General features: G+C 67.2%; 3 protein-coding genes and 1 long non-coding RNA gene across 11 annotated transcripts; 2 read left to right on the forward strand and 2 right to left on the reverse strand.

Annotated features, from left to right (window-relative positions):
• Positions 1 to 9: 9 nt before the first annotated feature.
• Positions 10 to 11,678, reverse strand: EGFL7 (EGF like domain multiple 7). 8 transcript variants are annotated; one of them, XR_005210608.1, is made up of 10 exons: positions 8,343 to 8,413; positions 6,720 to 6,809; positions 3,472 to 3,591; positions 3,155 to 3,262; positions 2,387 to 2,502; positions 1,972 to 2,067; positions 1,657 to 1,821; positions 574 to 1,102; positions 166 to 439; positions 10 to 127 (listed from the first exon to the last, which is right to left on the reverse strand). XR_005210608.1 is itself a non-coding variant. In XM_037796908.1 (10 exons), exons 4-10 carry the CDS (start codon positions 3,549 to 3,551, stop codon positions 244 to 246), a joined length of 1,290 nt encoding a protein of 429 aa, XP_037652836.1. In that variant the 5' UTR covers positions 3,552 to 3,586; positions 6,720 to 6,809; positions 10,526 to 10,802; positions 11,540 to 11,678; the 3' UTR covers positions 65 to 243. The 8 variants fall into 8 exon arrangements, 7 of the variants coding, with proteins under 7 accessions (XP_037652836.1, XP_037652834.1, XP_037652833.1 ...); XM_037796908.1 differs by lacking the exon at positions 8,343 to 8,413 and adding exons at positions 10,526 to 10,802; positions 11,540 to 11,678 and having other exon boundaries at positions 65 to 439; positions 3,472 to 3,586; XM_037796906.1 differs by lacking the exon at positions 8,343 to 8,413 and adding exons at positions 10,526 to 10,802; positions 11,540 to 11,678 and having other exon boundaries at positions 65 to 439.
• LOC119545388 (basic proline-rich protein-like) lies at positions 5,228 to 6,136 on the forward strand. Its single transcript, XM_037850858.1, has one exon. The coding sequence runs from the start codon at positions 5,228 to 5,230 to the stop codon at positions 6,134 to 6,136; it is 909 nt and encodes a 302-aa protein (XP_037706786.1).
• On the reverse strand, positions 6,421 to 12,780 carry LOC119545389 (basic proline-rich protein-like). The gene is made up of 11 exons (XM_037850859.1): positions 12,709 to 12,780; positions 11,816 to 12,011; positions 11,638 to 11,758; positions 11,421 to 11,508; positions 10,526 to 11,020; positions 9,194 to 9,367; positions 8,933 to 9,060; positions 8,343 to 8,685; positions 8,038 to 8,093; positions 6,720 to 6,959; positions 6,421 to 6,532 (listed from the first exon to the last, which is right to left on the reverse strand). The coding sequence occupies exons 1-11, from the start codon at positions 12,778 to 12,780 to the stop codon at positions 6,421 to 6,423; spliced, it is 2,025 nt and encodes a 674-aa protein (XP_037706787.1).
• Positions 12,781 to 14,086: 1,306 nt separating this feature from the next.
• On the forward strand, positions 14,087 to 16,114 carry LOC119505413. The gene is made up of 3 exons (XR_005210735.1): positions 14,087 to 14,335; positions 14,748 to 14,826; positions 15,138 to 16,114. It is a non-coding gene; the product is annotated as an uncharacterized LOC119505413 (long non-coding RNA).
• The last annotated feature ends 3,243 nt before the right edge of the window (positions 16,115 to 19,357 follow it).

Raw genomic sequence — 19,357 nt, forward strand, 5'->3', positions numbered from 1 at the left:
TCAGAGCTCACCACCACCCGTGTCCCTGTGGCTTCAGAGAGGCCTCATCCATGGATACAGCAGCTCCTCAAGTCTCATTTTTATTCTGACAACGATGAGAGAATGGGGTCCCCTTCTAGGGCAGGCAACCATCAGTGCCACCAGGCCCCAGGCCCTGGACAGGGAGCCCTTGTACCTTCCCTCAGCCCTGGGGGGGTGGGGTGGGCAGCGGGCACCCAGGTGCTGGGTCTGTCTGGGCTTAGTTCACAAGACCAGGGGGATGCCAGGCCGAGTAGGGAGGGGCAGGAGGGGCGGGCGACTGGCAGTGCCCAGGGCTCGCAGCTGATGGCAGGGGTGGGTGGGGTGGGGTGGGGTGGGGGGCTCCGTGCAGTCTGGGGCTGGCAGGTGGCATCCCACAGGCTCTCCGGGCCGGCGGGTCACAGCTCCTTCTTGCAGGAGCCTACGGTAGACAGGGGAGCCGAGGTCAGCGCACATGGGGCCCCTGCCGCCCCTCGGCCCCATGCTCTGGGGTTCCCCCTCTCATGCCCCGCCCTGCCAGCCCGACCCGGGGCTCAGGCCACCCTGGGAGCTCACAGGAGCCCAGCTGCTCCTCCAGGAAGGAGACCTGCTCGCTCAGCGAGTCGATGCGGTCCAGCTGCCGCAGGGAGTGGGCCAGCAGGCCGCCGGCGTCCGGGGGGCCGCTCTCCAGGGCCCGCGAGGCCAGGCCGTGCAGCGGGGCCAGCACCAGCTGCAGCTTCTGGGGGAGGCAGAGGCTGGTGGGGAAGGGGCCACCCCTCTGCTCCCCCGGGGGGTAATGCTCCCGGCGGTGGGCCCTGGGCGGCCACCAGGGGGTGCTGCTGCGCCGGGAGAGGGGCCGGAGCCCGCGCGGGGGGCAGGGGCGGGGGGGGGGGGGGGTGCAGCCGGTGCGTGGCTTCTCCTGTCCTGGGGGTCCCCGCAGCTGTCCTGGGGCCCAAACCACACCCCCCGAGACGACGGGGCGCTGGGCTGCCCCTGACTCGCCCCCGAGCGGCTCCCGGGCACCCCGGCCCCGGCCTCACCTGCTCCAGCACCTCCACCCTCGACTGCAGCCTCCGAACTTCCTGCCCCACCTCCGTGTCTACTCCTGGGGGGGATGCAGGCGCGGGTCAGGGGGGCCGGAGACCCCCAGCACCCCCGATTCGAGGCCGCAAGGCCCCTTCCACCTGGGACATGGCCCCACCCCCACCGCCCCTGCAGTGCCCCTGGGTGTGAGGTCCCAGATGTCGGGGTTCCCGGAGTCGGGGTCCGCGCCCACGCCCGCTCTCGGTGCCGGGCTGCCGACGGCGCATTATTACTCACGGTACGAGTTTGAAGTGTCACAGCGCGTACCAAAAGTAATAATGGCCCGTCGCCAGCAGAGGTGCAGGGGCGATGGGGGCGCGGACGGGACCCCGGGCGGGGAGACGAGGCCCCCCAGGGCAGCCCGCCCCACAATGCCCGTGAGGAAACCCGCCACCTTTCTCACAGAAGGGCCCCTGCCTTCCACCCTGAGGCCCAGTGCCGACGCCGCCCCTGCCCCCAGCCCCCAGGACAGCTGCCCGCCGGTGCCCCCCACCCGCCAGGCCCACCCCACGACTCACGTCCGCCCTGCGAGCCCCCCCTGCCCGCAGCAAGGCAGAGGGGCAAGCGGGCGTTTACCTGGCGTGGGGCTGGGGGCCACCCCGGGGGGCCCTCTCTCGGGCAGGCAGAGCGTCCCTTCCGCAGCCGGGCTGGGCCCCTCCGCAGACCGGCACCGGTAACTGCCCGCCGTGTTGACGCAGTGCTGGGGACAGCCGCCGCCCCTCGTGCTGCACTCATCTACATCTGGGAGGGCCCAGGAAACGGGGTCAGGCAGGGGCAATGCCCGTCGGAGGGGGCTTCCCCACGAATGGGCCCCCTCTTGGGCCAGCAGGGTGCACAGGTGTGCGGGCAGGTACCCAGAGGACCCCACCCAGGGTGGGGAGCCCGCCGTACCTGTCTGGCAGGTGTCACCCTGCCACCCTGTGGGGCAGTGGCACTGGCCAGGCTGGACACAGCTCCCTCCATTCTGGCACGGTGGCTGGCAAATGGCTGTGGGCGGTGGGGACAACTCAGGTGGGGGCTTCCAGGGCCTCACGGTGGGGGGGGCTCTGGCCAGCAAGTGGGGCCTCTGCCCAAGTTCTGGGGAGCAGAGCTCAGCACACTGGGCCAGTTTTAACAATGCTGGGCACAGCAGGCAGGGTCCTGGGGTCCTGGGGCAGTGACCCAGGGTCCCCGGGGGCAGTGTCTTTGAGTCCCCTGAGAGGCAGGGTCCTGGGACCTTGGGGGGCAGCATCCTGGGGCCCCAGGTGCAGTGTCTTTTAGTGCCCCGAGAGGCAGTGTCCTGGGGTTCCGGGCCCGCTGCCCTCACCTGCCGCGCAGGCCCCTGGGAGCCGGCCGGTCCTCTTCCAGCCGGGGCAGCAGGTGTAGCGAGGCCTGGCAGGGGCCGGCCCGGGGCTGCGGCGGTAGGCCGTCCGGTAGAGGGTCCTGTGGGTGGGCCGGGGGCAGCTCAGACGGGCCCCCAGGTCAGTCAGCCCAGGACATCATAGGGCAGCCCATTCCGCCCACCCCGTCCTCCAGCCCTCCAGCTGGCTTAGCCTCCCTGGAGCCCCCCAGAGCTCCCGGTAGCCCCTTGGGACCCCCTAGAAACCCCTGGAGCCATCTTCCTGAGCAGCCAAAGTGGACCAGGCCCGCCTTCAGACGTCCTCGCCCCAGGGTGGCCGTTGGGGGGTGCCCAGGCTGCCGGCTCACCCCCTGGGAAGCCTCTGACCCTCCCCTCCCCCAAGTGTGTTGCAGGTCGGGGGTGGGGGCTTTGACCCCTTCTCACCCCTCTTGATCCCCAGTGGAGGCTCCCCCCACCCTGGGCATCTGCCTCAGCACCCCCCACCCAGGTCCCAGGAGCTGCTGCGGCCGACCCCCAGTGCACCCCACCTCGGGGGTGGGCACCCCACCAGGGAGCTGAGAACTTGCAGCTGTGCCCTCGACAAGGCTCTGGGCCTCAGTTTCCCACCGCTGGCTGGGAGGACTTCTTGGCCCCAGGGTTTGCCGTAGGCTGGCCAAGCTGGCAGGTGGTGGATGGGGGGCCCTGGGGGTGGCCTCGGGGGGTCCGGCAGGCTTGTGGGGTGGGGGGGGCACCTACCGGTAGGTGCTGCAGGCTCGGTGCCCCTCGCAGGTAGTCAGGAAGGGCTGGTATACACGCTGCACGAAGGACTCGGAGATGGGGATCCCGGCAGCACACACCCGGCGCCTATGGGGGGGTGGGCCCGGGGTCACAAGGGGCTCCTGGAGCCAGGACCCTCCCCAGCCCTGGAACCCAATTCCCCCACCAGCCCAAGGGCATTCAGGATACAGGGGAGTCTTCCCAGTGTCACCACTGGAAGGACCCTCTGCAGGGGGTCCTGGCAGCCCACCCCCCAACCCCCGCCCCAAGGCCCGGAGCCCCCTGCCCCGGCTCACCCGGGCCGGTAGACGTGCTCCGTGCCACCTGCTGCCACCACCAGGAACCACAGCAGAAGCAATGCCCGGGAGCCCCCCATGGCTGGGCTCTGGGCAGGATGGCCCTCTCCTCAGTCTGGACTAGAGCACAGAGCAGCCCTCAGTAAGTCCCTCTGCAGATCCCCCTTCCAGCCCGTGCTCCTGATAGAAACTTCCTTCACTCCGTGAGGCCTGCTCAGCCCCTCTGCGGGATCTCCCGCCACAGCATCCCCTGTGCAGGAGCCCCCTCGCCTTCCTTCCCACTGCTCAGGCTGACCCAGGCCCCAGCACCCAGAGCCCGGGATGGACTCAGGATGCAGACTCCTGGCCTGGGGCAGAGACCCCGCGGGCATCGGAGGGACGGAGGCAGGGCCACTTGCAGATTCAGGAGAGGATCTGGACACGCGGCCCCCCCGTTGGGCTCATCTGGCACCCAGGGCAGCAGAGCAGGGCACAGACCCCAGCCCAGCCTGGGAGTTGTGGGCTGACCCCAGCCCTTCCAAACTTCCGCTTGGAGAGTGACTGGGAGACTTCGTGGGGGGGGCAGGTGTCCGGCAAGCTGGAACGATTGTGGGGTGTGCACGCTCTCAGAACGGGGTGGGGGTGCATTGGGAGGGTGCTCATCACCCTGGCCTGCAGAGCTGGCAGGACGGTGGTCACCACGACTGGAGCACCCAGCTGGGGAGGGGTCCCGGAGTGGCCCTCCCTGACCTCTACCCCTGGGGCCAAAGGCTTCCCCCGGCTGTGGGGACTCGGGGGTGGGGACATAGCCCCCCTCAGCTCCGTGTAGTCTGGGGGCAGGGGCAGTGGGGAGCCACATCCACGCTAGTCCCGCTGTGTCAGGTCCTTCCTGCGCCTTCCTGCTCTCTGGCAGGGCAGGGGGCTGGGAGGGGAGGCTGAGCGGGGGGAGCTGAGGGGTCAGGACCTGGCCGGGGGCCTTTGTGACAGAGTCTGTGGGTAGGGGCATGTCCTGGTCATCGGACTGACCTGAGGGGCTGGGTCCTGGGGAGAGGAAACCATTAGAGCACCACCCCAAGTGTCCAGGCAAGACTGGGCAGGTGGGACCGGAGAGCAGGGCCCGGTGACAGGTGGTGGGCAGGGGGAGGCCGGCGTGGGCAGGCGACTGCCAGGTCCCCGGTGCCGGCCCCCTCAGCCCACTGGGGCCGGCTGATTTCTTGGAGACAAACATCCTCCATAGCACCCCCCTCCATAATTATTTAAAGCTGTTTAGAAAGGGAAACGTGCTTTGAAAAAAAACGGAGCCTCAATTTTCGAGAGTCATGCCTTTCCCTAGGAGCAAGCCAATGGCGCCGCCCGGTGCTGGGCTCGGCAAAATCTCATTTCCCTTTGGTTTTACAGCCACGACTGGGGCGGGGGGAGCCACGGGGGGTGGGGTGGGGGTGTCTCACCTGCAGGGTGATAAGCAATAACGTCCCTGCCCCTGTGGCCATGGCCCTGTCCGCCCCCTTCTCCCCCCACCTGCAGGGCCCTGCAGCCCGTGGCCTGCACCCTGAGGGTCTGTAGAGGGGGGCTGACTCCACTCAAGGCAAGGGCCCTGAATCCCTTTTCCCCCAAGAGGGGGTGCTTTGGTCCTGAGGACCCACCGGGGGAGGGGCGGAAACGCAGTGACTCACTGTGGACGCTTCCCCTCCACTGCCCACCCTTCCCCAGGCCCGTGCCCCCCCAGTTCCCCGCACCACCGGCTGGGGGGGTTGGGTGGGAGCGAGGGGACAGTGTGATGTCCACTCCCCAACCTGAAACAAGCTGCGGGGTCCGAGCCTTCGAGGCCCTGAGGCAGGCCCTGGGCGATCCGCAGGACCCGGAGGAGAGGGTGGGGGTGAGGCCGTGCGCCCCCCCCTTCCTAGGCACAGAGACCCCGCGCAGCCTCGGCCCCCGGGTCCCACCTCCTGTCACCGGCAGGGGGAGCCCCTTCCCAAGGCCGCTGGGCCCATTCTCCAGACCGAGAATGCAGTATGGGGGGTCCAGGCTGGGGGTCGTGGGGGGCCCCGCGCGGCCTGGCCCCCGCCTCTGGAGGCCGGCGCTGCCCAGCCGCGGGCGCCCCTGGCCCGCTCACCTCTCGGGTGCCCGCGATCGCGCGGCGTCGCCCCCGCGGCCGCCCCCCAGCTCCGCGGCCGGTGAGGACCCCCCAGCTCCCTCGCCCCCGGGGGGTTCTAGAGGGTTCTGCCCCCGCCCCCAGACCAGCGGCGAGCAAGTCCCCCCGCTCGCCGCGCCCCCGGCCCGGGCGCCCGCTCGCTCCGCACTCACCGCGCGATCCGGGGTGCGCACGCGCCGCCGCCGCCACCGCGCCGAGGGGGCCCCGCGCCCCGCCCCGCCCCACCTGCCCGCCACGCGAGCCCCGCCCCCAGGGGGGATGGGCCCCGGGCCCCGCCCCGCCCCCATTGCGCAGATGGGGAAACTGAGGCCCCGCCGGCGGCTCGCGCTCCCCCAAGGCCGGGCCTCGAGTCAGCGCAAACCAGCCTCTGGACTCACAGTCCGGCCTCCGGGCGCCGCCGCGGCCCCTCCCGAGTCCCCTGCGTTGAGCCTCGGGCCAGCCCCAGGGCGTCCACTCGGACCGGGTGCCGAGGCCCCCCTTGCTCGCTCTCAAACCACCCCACACCCCCCACACCCTCGCCATGGCCAAAGCTGACCTTGCCCGGAGCAGCCCCGTGCACCCCCGAGGCCTAGCCAAGGCTACCCCGGAGCGCGGGCAGAGCTGGTGGGAACCCAGGTGGGCCGCCAGAGCCTCTTTCCTATCCTGGGGATGGGGTGGGGAGGAAGGCAGGGTGGTCGGGGCTCCCGCTCGGCAACCCCCTCACTGCCTGTCAGGGTCATTCCTGAGCTCTAGGCTGTAGAATGGGCAGTGCCCCAGGGAGCCGGCCCCGGGTGGTGGGTGGCCCACCATTGCCTCCGGCGGTGCCCTCAGCACCAGGGTCACTGCAAGGGGGCTCCTGGGCTGGCCGGCCCACCACCTCTCTGGGCCTCTGTGTCCTCACTCAGGATATGCGGCCAAGCAGCTCCGCCTGGCAGGGTGGCTGGGAGCAGCCTGGGGGCGCAGCAGGACTTGGTGATTGTCCGGTTCCGTCCACAGCGTTGCTGTCCTACCAGGAGGCACAGGCCTGCCCGCCCTGACAATTTCCGCCCTCGAACCCAAGGCCCCATGGTGTGTATGTGCACGTGACCCAGGACCCCTTCTGCTGCCCAGAGCCTCCTGGGCTTCCTGGGGGGCTCACCTGGCGTGGGGGCCTCTGTCATCCCCCGGACACGGCTCCGGCAGCTCCTCTGGGCGCTGGTGGCTGCTCAAACTTCCCCTGTGGTGGGGTCTGTGGGTCAGAGACAGGGTGAAGTTAGAGCCTCGGTGTCCAGGGACCGGGACGGGGCTGGGGTCAGCCTCTATGTCACTGCAGGCCCTCGGCCAACAGACACCCTTGGCACCCCTGGCCTGCTGAGTCACCGCCACCGCCCCCAACTGCCTGGGAGCAGGCACCAGCCGCAGCTCACAGCTGCACCACGGCCCAGCACGGCCTTCCCATCTGTGAAATGGGGCTGCCACCTCCCATCCCACCCCATGGGCTTCCCATCTGTGAAATGGGGCTGCCACCTCCCATCCCACCCCATGGGCTGCCCAGAGAGGATGGGGCATGGAACCGCCTAAAGCTGCAAGTGTCTCTGCCAAGCCCGAGGTGGAAGGTGAGGGTCCTGTCGGTTGACGCTCAGGTCAGGGTGTCTGGCTGGGGCCTAGCCGAGTGCACAGGAGCTTGATGAAGGGAGGCCCCAAGTGTCGGGAGAGGAATCCCCTGCCCACTGTCCAGCAGCCACTGCCCCTGGACCAGGGGGTTCCTGAGGGGCAGCTGGGGCGGGGGCTGTTGTGATCCCTGCTGCTCCTGCCCCCAGACCCAGGCTCCCCAATATCCCAGGCAGCAAAGGGTTAAGAGCAGGACCAAGGGGGCTCTGGTGGGAGGGCTGCCTGCCCCTCTCCACTGCCCCTCGGCTGCCCCTCATCCTGCCTGCCTCTCCAGCCTGGTTCAGGGGGAGCTGGGAGAGGCACTCAGGGAGGCAGGGTCCGTGGACCCAGCTCTCACCACCTCTGCTTTCTCGTCTGAGAAATGGGCCATCTTCCCTGCCGGACACCCTGAGGTGGATGTATATCAGGTGGGGAGGGCACCTTAGCTTCTGCCGCTCTGGGGGGCTATGGAGAGGGAGGGCAAGGGGCCCCTCTAGGGTTCCAGGGCAGCCTCACAAAATCACCTGTTTGGCGAGGCCTGTCCCCCATCAAACCGTCCCTGAGCCCCCAGAGGTCAATGGGTGAGAGGTGGGGCTCCTCATTCTGTTTCAGCACCCCCAACACAAGGCTCGTCTGGGCTGTAGATTTGGCTTTGGGGTTCATCCTCTGGGCTGACCCTGTCCATAGGCCCACCTTGGGAGGCTCACCCACGGCTCAGGAGAGCAGAGACAGCCCCTGCCCTTGGGACATCCCAGGACCCAGCAGGGGATTAGGGAGTGTCACCTCCCCCACAGTGGGCCCTGCTTCACCAGTCCCCAGGCACCCACCTCTTGGGCTCCTCCAGGGGCGCAAGGGGCTGCCGAGCTGTGTTTGGCTTGTCCCTCTGTGGGGCATCAGCCACTGGGCAGCTCAGGGGCCAAGTGCTGGGGTCAGGACATTGGATTCCAGGCTGCCCCCCGTACCCCCAACTGGCAATCCGACCAAGTGGCCTCGGTGCTCTCCTCCATGCTGTGGGGGTAGCACCAGGATGGAGAGGCTGCCCAGGCCGTGAGGTGCCCCCAGTACTGGGACGGGGCTCGAGGGCTGCCCAGACCCCAACCCTCTCCCACCCCTCCAAGCCCCACTGCCGTACCTGAGGCTGCCCGGGCCCAGGCCCAGCCGTGCCCACCACTGCCATCTCCTGTGGCCGGGGTGGACCCTGCCCCTCTCCGGGGCCTGCTTCCCGCTGGCCTGGCCCGCCTGCTCGAGCCTGCATCTCGGCCACACTGGCCAGTGGGGCTCGGGCCAGGGGCTCCTCCCGGGGTGAGGAAGGGCGGCTTTTTATGCTCCTGTCCCGTGTAAATCGGGATTGGGATAGGCTCTTCCCGGCCGGACTTCCTGTGTGTGTTCTCGGCTGATAACGGGGATCCGTCAGCAGAACAAACAGGAGGCAGAGGGGCGGTGGGGGGCCAGTGGAGGGGGGGCTGGCAGAGCTGCTGGGGGGTGGGGGAGATAGCTGTCCCCCGGGGCTTCAGAGTCCAGCCCTGAAGCAGCCAGGGCCAGGTCTGTGCTCAGCTGCAGCCTGGCGGGTGACGCGGGGTGACCCCACCCCCATCCACAGTTGTCGGGGGGACGTGGCACCCAGGCCCCCCCAGGGCCCACAAAGCTGGCTGCAGTCGTGCAGCTCAGCAGAGGCACTTTGCACGTCTTTGGCCACAGGCCATTGGTCCGGTGACTCTGCACCCTCCCCCAGGACACACGCCTGCACCCCCCGATGGGCGAGGGTGCAGGATGTGAGCCTCGAGGGGCTCCCAGCGGGGGGAGGGCCCAGCCTTGGCAGTGGAGGGGTCGGCAGGACCAGCCGGAAGGGCCTGGGGAGGGCGGAGCCGGCCGGGTGGTCCGAGAACAGCCTGTTCTGTGGGTCCCCGGGGCCCAGAGTACGCCAGACGGGAGGGTGGGTGCCGAGGGGGGCAGACCCCAGCTCAGAGACACGGGCCTCCCCACGTGAAGGGCTGCCAGAGGGGCAGTGAGCTCCCTGCCCCCGGGCTTGTGCAAGAAGGGGCCCAGAGACCTTAGCCCCACTTCCCAGGGGTCCTCCAGGCTGATGACACCCTGGGACCAGAGGGTGAGACATGTTCTCCAGCCCTCATCTCCCCACCTTGGCTTCTCTCCAGCAGCCTGAGGGGGTAGGGGGAGGGGCCAAGGGCCAGGGGAGCCTCTGTGTACCAAAGGGGGTGCTATGGCAGCTTCCCCAGAGGTTCCAGCTCCCAGGGCCTGACCTCAGTTTCCCTTTTTAGGTGGCAACAGAGCAGTTTCTGTAAGGGTGGACTTCAGGCAGCTCCCCCAGGCAGGGGTGGGTGGGGGGTGCCTGGTTCCAGAGGGAGGGCTCAACCCAGACCACACTGCGGACAGCCGTGGGCGGAGAGAGGGAGCTGTCCTCAGGGTGCAAGGCTCACTGCAGGGTCCACCCCTGCCCACCTGCCTCCAGGGACACCCCCACTTCCTGGGCCCTGTGCGCCCCTGTGGGCCCCCGGCCCCACCCAGCTGACATCCCAGGCCTCGAGGACTGGGATGCTGAGGCCGGGCAGGAAACGCCCCACACCCAGCTGCCCACTCCCCTCCCTGCCCCGACGGCCACGCCAGGGTCTGCTGCCCAGAGGCCTCGGGCAACGCCTCCTCTCCAAGACTCAGTTTCCCATCTCCTCGGTGGGGACAGTAGAGGGGTGGCCACTGGGTGTTTGGGTGCCTGAAGGAGACCCCTAGCATTCAGCACTGCCATCTGTGTGGGGAGGGAGGGCCCCAAGGGTGGGAACCCCCCCACCCCAGCCAGCCCAGCCTGGGGTCCAGCCCTTACCCCCACCGGTCATACCCTCGGCACGGCCCCCCTTGCCTCACTCAACCCCCCTTGCTCTCCCACCTGGGGGCTTTGCAGCCAGAGGGCCAGGGCACCCACCCAAGGGTACCCCAAGTCTAGCATTTGGGGGCATTCGGCCAGGTCACCCAGAGCCTGCCCCTCTCTGGAACCCTCTCTTCCCCAGGCCCCAGACCCACCCTGGATGAGTCAGGGTGAGTCAGATCTGGCTCCGTACAGGTGGGGAAACTGAGGCCCAGAGGGGGTGGGGCTCACCTAGGTAAGCGGGGAACAGAGCAGGCCCGGGCCACATTGAACAGGGGGCCCCCTTCTCTCAGCCTTTCTCTTCTCGGTGGATCCCGCAATTCCTCCTTGTGCCCCCCAAACCTGGGGCAGCCCCCAGACTTCAGACTGGTCCTTGCCAGGGGAAGGACCGAGGGCTGGGAGTAGGTAATTAGCTAAATACGTGCTGCCCTGCCTCTGACCTGCAGGCGTGTCAGGGAACTTTCTGGAAACGCCACCGCAGAGCGCAGAAGCGAATGGAATTGTGGGGTTTCAGGTGTGGGAAAGGGGGGGAAGCCTGCAGGGCTGGAGGCGGCTGCGCTCCTGTCTTGCTGGGGGGCGTCCAGTGCCCCTGACCCCTGCGCTGCTGTCCACACTGAGTCCTGGTCCGGTGGGGGAGGGTCCGGGGGGTCAGTTCCCCTCCAGGCGTTGTCCCAGCGGCTGGGGTCCTGGGTGTTGCCGGGGGCAGTGACGGGCTCCCTGCAAGGAGCCAGCGAGTAAAGCTGCGCCCCACCCCCCTCCCGGGCCAGGACCAGAACCGAGCCCAGGAGAGGAGGCCTGGGCCCTGGGACCGGGTCCTGTCTCCTGAGCACCCAAGGCAGGCCAGGGGGTGGGGTGCCCCCAGAGGGGGTGGGGGCGGGGACGGGCACTGCCTGGCAACCCGCTTGCACTCCAGGGGGGTCCCGGTTGAGGACGGACTGGGGTTCCGGAGAGGGGCACGGGGCACTTTTCACCCCATCAGCCCACCCCCAGGGCTGGTGCTGCGGTCAGTGGAGCTTGGGGTCAGAGGGCACTCAGTGTGGGGCAGGCTGGGGACCCTTCCCGTCCTTGGCGGTGCACCCCCCAGGAAGCCATCAGCCGCACTGCCCTCCTCCCTCCCTGTTCAGGATCACCGAGCGCATCCTGCCACAGGGAATCTTTTTTAGGAGGATGCTGGGGGGCTTCTACCCAGGCCTGGGCCCCACATCCGCCCTCCCCCACTGCACAGGCCAGCTCGGGGCTGGAGGCCTGGTGGGACGGTCAGCGTCCCTGGCCACTCAGGGCCCTGGGACAGAGGCCTCTCCGCCGGGCTTGGCCAGCTGGCCATCCAAGTCCCACTCTGCCCCTGGGTTTCCGGACCCTGGGGCTCAGTTTCCCCCCCTGCCCCTGGGTCTGCAGGGCTGGACTCCGGGGCTGCCCTTCACGCCTGGGTGGACGGAGGGGTCCGGCTGCCTTACCTTCCCGGAGCGCGCTGGTCAGTGGTGGGGCCTGGCGGGGGTCGCCACAGCTTCCCGGCCCTCCCAGGCCCTCCGGGGACCCTCTGGAGACCCCTCACCTCTGGTTGTCCTGCCTCCGCAGCCCTGGGAGAGGGCAGGCCGAGCCCCGGGCAGGGGCCAGAGTGGGCATCGCAGGCGGCTGCGAGGCCGAGGGGCACGGGGTGCGGCGTACGAGCCGGGCTGCAGGAAGGAAAGACGGGAAAGCAGTGCAGGGGAGAGATGGGGCTTCCTGTTTACCCCTGGAGTGGCCGGCCGGCCGCGGGGACAGGACGGCTCTGTCAGGCGGCCGGGCTGAGCTCTGCGCCAAAGGATGCGCCGGGCCCAGTGGCCGTCCCATGTGGGGCTGGGGGGAGGCGGCCGGCACGGGTCCCCGTGGGCCAGGTGGCCAGTCTGCACCTGAGTTGGCCCCGCGCCTGGGGGGGCGACAGGTCCCCTGGGGAGGTGTGGGGGTCCGAGCAGGCCTAGCCGAGCAGCCGGGCCTCAGGGCTCCCTCCCCTGCCCCTCCTTCCCTGTGCCCCTTCCTCCCCAGTCTCTCTCTCTTCCTCTCCCTGCCCCTGCCCCCCACCCCCACCCCACCCCACCCCGTCTCCACCACCCACCCCGTTTGAGACCCTGCATCATGGTGTGCAAAGCACCCTGCACTGGGCCCTGTGGTGACCCCTGGCACCCAGCCCCCCGTGGAACACTCTGATTTGAGAAATTTCCATTTTCAGATGAAGGTTTGCAGAGGGTGGGGGTGGGGGTGGGGGATTCACGTCCAAGGTCACACAGGCCAGGAAATGGGGACACTGGACATGGAGCCTGGGGGTGTCTGACCAGCCCCTCTTCTCCCTGCTCCCTGGTTTCAATCTCCAGGGGACGCCCACTCAGCCAAGGCCACCTCCCTGCTGCCTGTCCACCCCACGCCCAGGCCAGAGGCCCTGGACAGGCCCGGGACCCCACTGTCGGGCCCTCAGTGAGCCCCAGGAGCTCTGTCCCCAGAACTTGATGGAGTTGCCCCTTCTCTCCCAGCCACCACAGGCCCAGCCGCCGTCCGCAGGCTCACATCTCAGGGGCTCTGTAACAGGGTGGCAGAGTCTGGCACCCAGAAGTGGGAAAAGAGGTGGCAGGCTGTGTGGACCACCCCCCACCCCGAGGGGCAGCTGGAGGGTGGGTGAGCCTCCGACACAGCGGAAGCCCAGCCCAGGGCACTCGGCGAACATCCTCGAAGCCCACCACCCCCAGCCAGCCCCTGGGGCCTCCCGTCACCCCCAGGAGCCTGCTCTGACCTCCAGCCAAAAAAGGATGTCACCCCTTTGGGGTTTTGGGCCAGTGGACTCCGGCTCCTCCCGCTTGGTGGGAAAGTCCATTCAGGGGGCTCTCTGGGGCTGCTGCCCTCGGTCCATCCTGCTGCCGGTTCGCACCCCCGGGGGGCATGGGTCCCCGTTTCTCCACAGGCTGCTGATGGTGGGGTCTGCCTCCGGGTTTGGTGCTTCTCTCTGGGTGACGTGTGAACATGTCTGTCCCAGGCACCCACGCCCAGCCCCGCACCTGGGAGGAGCGGCCGGTGGTCAGCAGGTGTGGACACTGCCCAGTGGCTCTCTGGTGCCCCCTGTGGCCAGGCAGTTCTGCTGCCACCCCATGTCCTCGCCAACACTTGGTAGTGTTGCCATTTTCATTTTAGCTGTTCCGGTGGCTGGGAGCAGTATCCCCATGTCGTTATTTTTTAATGTGGGAAGATGAAGAACATCTTAATTTTGAACAGCAGAATTTGTCCCTTGGGAAATATTTTGGAAAGTCACTCAGGGCATGGGTGGGGGCCTGGGGGAGCACAGGGGGCGGCCCTCTGTGGGCCCCCCTGCTAAGCAGGGGGCAAAGGGAGAAAGGAGAGGCCACCAGCTGGGAGTAAACCTGGCGGGGGTGGGGGGCCGCGTCCTTTCTGCTGCAATGTGCAGGGGCCCACCCCAGCTCCCCAGGAACCTCCATGAAATGCCCACCCCTGGGTGCTGGGCCTGTTGGCTGGGACAGGGCTGATGCAGGAGCTGTACTGAGCAGAGCAGACATGGGGGGCCTGAGCCGACCATGGAGACCCCACCCCACCCAGCGTTGCTGTTTGAGACTGGGGTGGCTCTTGGGGTCCTCAGCCTCACGGCCGGGGCTCGTCCTGCTGTCCAGCTTTTGGATCCCAGCTCTTCTAGGCCATGGGAGCCCTCCCATCCAGGCCAGGCCTTCCCTGGGGGGTCCAAGGAAGGGGGCTTGGGGACCCCCAGGGCTGCAGCGAGGGCTGCCCCTCCCTGCCCAGCGCCCTGGATGGACGCCCACTCCAGTCGGGCAGCGATTTGCCAAGCCCAACAGGGCGGCCGTTACCGTCGAGAGGAAAAAACACTTTATCTCACGGGCGGAAAGGGAAGTTCCCGGGAATGGGGGGCCGTTGGGCAAGTCGAGGGGTGGGGGGGTCCCTGGGTCTCCACACTGCAGCCTGCGTGGAGCCCCCGGCCCCGCCCCCCTGAGAAGCGCCGGGCGCTCCTGTCCAAGCTGGGCATGGTTCCCGTCCCTGTGCCAAGTCTCATGGGAGAAAATCACGACAAGGGGGAGCACTGACGCTCGCTGAGCGCAGCTCGTGGGGTGGGGTGGTCACGCCCGGTCCTGGGGTTGACGCTGTGGTTGACCCATTTACAGAGGACGAAACCGAGGCCTGGGCTGTGTGAGGTCACGGAGCCTGTCGACGGCAGAGGCTGGACTCAGGCCCAGAGAGGAGGCAGTGGACAGGCTGCCTGGGTGAGCCGTGCCGTGGAGGGGGCCGCACATGGGGGCTGTCCACTGGTTCCCGTGATTGGGGCAGGCAGTGGGGTGATGGGGGGTAGTGGGAGTGCCCTCTCTGGGGACCAGACTGGGAATCAGTCTCGCCTGCGGGGTCACCAAGGTCAGGGACATTGCGTGCTCAAGGCTTCTCTGCCTCAGTTTCCCCATGCATCACCTGGAGAGGATGGGGGGCCTCTGCCCCCTCAGGGTATGGACAGTTTTCTGCCTGGGCCTAATCTTGTTTGTTGGGGGGTGGGGCATGATTTCTTGAAGTCACCTGTGACCCCCCAGTTCAGAGCCCCAGGCAGGGGCCCCCGAGTTCCTGCTCAGCCCTGAAGTCGTCTGTGTTTGTTTTTTTTTCTCACATCCTTAAAAAATGTGAAGACAGAAAGGGAAAGAGAAAAAAAAGGCCAGCTTCTGCCGGGTGGGCCAGAAATCTCTGCTTCCTCTCAGCCAGGAAACAGGAAGTGAGTGTGCGGGGAGATTGGGGGGCAGCCCGAGAGAACAATAGCTGCCCCCTCCGGAGGGGAAGGGGAACTGCGTCAAGGGGGCCAGGGGTGGGGGGGAGGCAGAGGGGGCCTGACCTCTCCCCCATCGCCGGGAAGAATAAAGGGCCACCCGGGGACCAGGCATAAATTTAGTCCCGGGGACGTTTCCTGATGAAAAGCTCAAATGTCCCATTGTTCGGGGTGGGGGCCCAAGGCCGATCTCAGACCCTGGGGTGTCGGGGCAACTGGAACCCTGGGAACCATCTACCATGCCCCTCTTTTACCCACAGGTAAACCGAGGCCCAGAGAGGGCAGAGCCTGGCCTGTGGGGGACCAGCCGCCTCCCTGGCCTGAGATCCTGTGGTGGCTCCCACTGACCCCAGCGGGGCACCCCCTTCTCCGGAGAGCTCAGAGGCCAGAGACCCCCCCCATGGCCTCGAGAGAAGGAGACCCTGCTTCCCTCTGCCCCTCACCTCCCTGGCCTGACTCCGCTGACCCTCCAGGCACGGCCCAGCCCCTCGACCACATCCCCCCCATCCCGTCCATCTCCCCACCCAGGGTAAACTGAGGCAGGTTCTCACAGACTCCACTGCCGGCTCTGTGACCTCAGGCCCCTCACTGCACCTCTCCAAGCCACCGCAGCCCATTCCACCCTCTTGGGGGGAGACCCAGGCCCAGAGGAAGCCTTGTGGGGGGGGGGGCACTGCTGCAAACCAGACATGAGGCTGCAGTGAGGGGCCCAGGGGCAGGCGGGTGTGTGCTCTCTCTTTCTCTCTCTCCTCTCATCCTTCTTTCCTTTCTCTTTCATCCTTCCTTTTCTCTTTCTTCAAATCACTTTATTGAGCTGTAATTCACCTGCCGTACACTATCACCCATTTTAAGTGTGGGCATTCAGTTGTTTCCAGCAGATTCACAGGCATGTGCAGTTGTCACCACAGTCTGTTCTAGAACGTTTTCATCGCCTCAAGGAAGCTGTGTGCCCTCCCTGCCCCCGCCAGCCCCCCAACCTCGAGGCAGCCAGCTGTCCCCGGGCTCCACCTGCCCTGACGTTTCATGGAAATGGATTCGTATGTCACATGTCTTTCGGGTCTGCTTATTTCACTCGGCGTGATGATTTCACGGCTCCGCCCCATGGTTGCATGTCTCAGAACTTACTGCTTTTTAGGGCCCAATAATCCCCGTTATGTGGCAGAGCACACCCCGTGTGCCCCTTCGCCAGCGTCAGCCCACGGGCCCTCGGCTTATTCCCACCTCTGACTGTGAACAGCACTGCCATGCACACTCACGCTCGTGTGCAGGTTTTCGCATGGACGTGTGTCTTCTTTCTCGTGGGCCTGCACTTGGAGTGGGAGAGAAGGGTCCCATAGGAACCCTTTGGGTGTTTGAGAAACCCCCAGATGGCTCCCCCCGCGGCTGCTGCTCCGTCTGCCCAAGCCGGGTGGCTTCTGATCAGAGGCCCCAACACAGGGGGCCTGGAGCGGGGAGCAGAGACCCCAACCCTGCCAGGCCCCCGGCACACAGGAGAATGGGGTGAGAAATGCCAGGAGCCGGGCCTTACCAAGGCCTCCGGACCAGGCAGGGGGCTGGACGAGCCTTCGTGAGTCTCACCTGGACGTTGTGGCCCCTGCAGGCAGAACCACCCTGTCTGCAGGTGACACTGAGGCCCAGGCCACAGGCCCTTCTCTGCAGACCCCGGCCCCAGGCCCCTCCCCGGGGACCCCTCTCCGGCCGGACTGGGCGCAGCTCTGCTCTCTGGAATGTCTCGCTGTTCCCCTCAGTGGCCGGGAAGCGTCTGCAGCCCCAGTCCCTCCACGTCCTCCCAGGCGGGCCCCGATCTGGGGAATGGCGGGCCCCCGGCGGTGTGAGAGGGTCTCTCGGGCCCAGGTTCTTGCAGGACCCTGCGTGCCCACATCTGCTCTGGCCTGTTGGCTCCGTGTCATCCTGTGGCACCGCTCGTTGAGCTCTGGGTGTGGGCCCGGGGTGCCCCTGCCAGGACTTTGCACCCCTCTGTTCACCGAGTCCTCACACCGCCCGGCCCGGGGGGCTCTGCATGATCCCCACTGTACCAGGGGAAACCGAGACTCGGGTTGCTCGGCTGCACATAGCAGTGTCCAGCCAAATTCAGGTCGCCCCAGGCCCTCCCCTGCCCCTGCCCCTGCCCCTGCCCGCAGCTCTAGGGTTCGGGTAGCCTTGGGGTCAGCCTCCAACACGCCTCCTGGCTGCTCCCCACGACCTGTGTGACCTCTACCCGCTCCCCTCCCGCCCCCACCCCAGCCCTGCTCTGGGGACTGCCTGCCGTTCCCCAGATGCACCCGAGTGTGACGGGTGACAGGGCCCTGGGCCCTTCCTGGGAGTGGCCATCCTGGAATAAGGGAGGGGGGACCATGGACGGCCCTCCCCAGACCCTGGCAGCACCCAGCACCCTGGCGTAGGGACCACACTCCCGCGTGGCTGGGGAGTGGGTGCTGCTGCCACAGGTCGGGCCCCTGGCCGGGCGATGCCAGCCGGCCTCTCCGCCAGGATGTCCCCCCGCTGTCCCCAGCACCGTCCGCCCCGCCTGGGGATCGCAGCTTCCTGCACCGGCCCCTGCCCTGGACAATGGCCGGAAACGGGGCTGTGGCGTGTGGCCAGGAAAGGCGGGGTGGGGGCTCTGTGGCCCAGGCCCCTCTCAGGTGGTGGGCCTGAGCTTGGTGCTTCCTCAGGGTCCCCCTGCCAGTGTCTCTCTGGGGCGGTCACGGACACCTGGGTGGAATGTTCCAGAAGCCGGCCCCGTGGCCAGGCTGCAGTTTTGGGGGTCTGTAGACGGGCCCCAGCCCAGCCCTGGGCCCAGACATGGGGACACTGGGCTACGTGGGGGGAAGGTGGGGGGGGGGTCTGCCGTCGTTGCTATGACTACCACCAGCTCTAAAGTGCTAATGCAACCAGGGTTATTTTTACAGTTATTCTGGTCATTCCAGTTACTATTATTATTTATTACCATTATTGTTTGGGGCCTGACTGAGAAGGGCTGCAGGGCTCCCCAGACCATTCGAGCAGGGGAAATTTTAGCAGGAACATTCTCCGAAGAGACGGGACAAGCCCCTTCCCCAGCTCTGTGTCTCTGGAGAGAAGGGGCCACCGGGCTCAGCCGAAGGACACAGGCCATGGACGGTGGTGCTGAGACCGCGGTTCTCCAGGTGCTGCCACGGCCGGCAGGGGTTTGTAGACGTCCAGACGTTTCCAAGGCAGCCCCCGCCCCCGCACAGTTCCCAGACAGCAGGTTACCCGGGGAGGGGGTGGGAAGGTTGGGGGAGTGGCGGGGGGGGGGTCACGCCAGGCCAGGGGATATTTCATTTAGGTTTTATTTTATGATTCCAGACATAAAACAGATGTTCTGTTTGTCTGTAGCTCAGGCCGCAGAAGGGCCGGTGCTTGCTTTTAAAGGAGCTTCTGGGTTTGACACACACTTGCTGGGTGCTGTGAGCCCCAGGTGCTGTTTCACTGCCTGATGCGAATTAATTCACTTTTTACCTGCCACAGCCCTCTGCCGGGACACGGCTGTTACCCGCCATTTGCAGATGGGAAAACTGAGTCCTGGAGCGCAAGGAGCATGGTGGGAGGGGCAGGGCTGGGTCCCAGATACCTTTCTTTAGAGCAACCTGATTGAGTTTAAATGACCTGGAACATTTACAAGGCGACGTGCAGGTTTCACACAGACAGTCTCACATGTGTCGGGGGATGTGTTCCCCGTGCTATCGCCACCACCACTGAATGACGGGGCGGCCCGTTGCTCCCCAAAGTCCCTGCGCCCCGCTGCCGTCCCCCCTCCCGCCTGTGCCTGGCCCCTGGCCCCCCGGTGTGTTCCTGCCGCTGGATGCATTGCCCTTCTCGAATGTGCCACCCTGGACCTGCAGTGGGGTCCCTGCACTTGGCTTGCCGTCTGGGCCTGGAGACCCTCCAAGCTGTGCCTGGGGCTAGGAATTTTAGGGCTGAGGGGTCGGCAGTTACGGCCAACACATCTCAAAAGAAACGCCCAGACCTGCTGCTTCCAGATGGTCTCCCGTGACGGCTCCTGGCCAGGCCCTGCCCTGACGTGAGCAGGCATCCAGGGCCCAGCTGCCACCCACAGTGTGATGTGGGGCATGTTTTAGGAGAGCCACGGGGAGTAAGCCCCGAGGGAGCCCCGGCCTGGGGCGGGGTGCCTCCTGCAGGCCCAGGACCTCTCTCCTTACCGGGGTCTCAGGGAACACTCGGGGCGCCCAGAGGCTCCCATAGCCTTCCAGCGGCTATGGGACGGGCAGGGGGGTCGGCCAGTCCCGCACCCTCTGCAGCCTCCCCCCCACCCTTGGGGTTGAGGCCCCGTCCTCAGCCAGGGACAGCAGGGACTTGAGGCAATGGGCACACCTCCTTGGAAAGCCACCAGGCCCGAGTGTGGCCAGGAGCTGTGGCGTCCCTGCGGGCAGCGGGGGCGAAGAGGCCTTTCTCTGTGATGCCCACCGTGCATGGCAGGCAGGACAGCCGCCCGGGGGTG

The sequence above is a fragment of the Choloepus didactylus genome, chromosome 10 (genome assembly GCF_015220235.1).
Source record: "Choloepus didactylus isolate mChoDid1 chromosome 10, mChoDid1.pri, whole genome shotgun sequence".
Taxonomy (NCBI): domain Eukaryota; kingdom Metazoa; phylum Chordata; class Mammalia; order Pilosa; family Megalonychidae; genus Choloepus; species Choloepus didactylus.

Coding starts and splice junctions, on each gene's coding strand:
- EGFL7 (XM_037796908.1), bottom strand. CDS start 3,551: ATGGGGGGCTCCCGGGCATTGCTTCTGCTGTGGTTCCTGGTGGTGGCA. Junction 2,068..2,386: donor CCCAGGGGCCTGCGCGGCAG/GTGAGGGCAGCG, acceptor CACCGCCCACAG/CCATTTGCCAGCCACCGTGC. Junction 1,822..1,971: donor GGGTGACACCTGCCAGACAG/GTACGGCGGGCT, acceptor GGGCCCTCCCAG/ATGTAGATGAGTGCAGCACG.
- LOC119545389 (XM_037850859.1), bottom strand. CDS start 12,780: ATGTTCGCCGAGTGCCCTGGGCTGGGCTTCCGCTGTGTCGGAGGCTCA. Junction 11,509..11,637: donor CGGAGGCAGGACAACCAGAG/GTGAGGGGTCTC, acceptor CCGTCCACCCAG/GCGTGAAGGGCAGCCCCGGA. Junction 9,368..10,525: donor GTTCCCTGACACGCCTGCAG/GTCAGAGGCAGG, acceptor CTACCCCCTCAG/GCTGCTGGAGAGAAGCCAAG.
- LOC119545388 (XM_037850858.1), top strand. CDS start 5,228: ATGTCCACTCCCCAACCTGAAACAAGCTGCGGGGTCCGAGCCTTCGAG.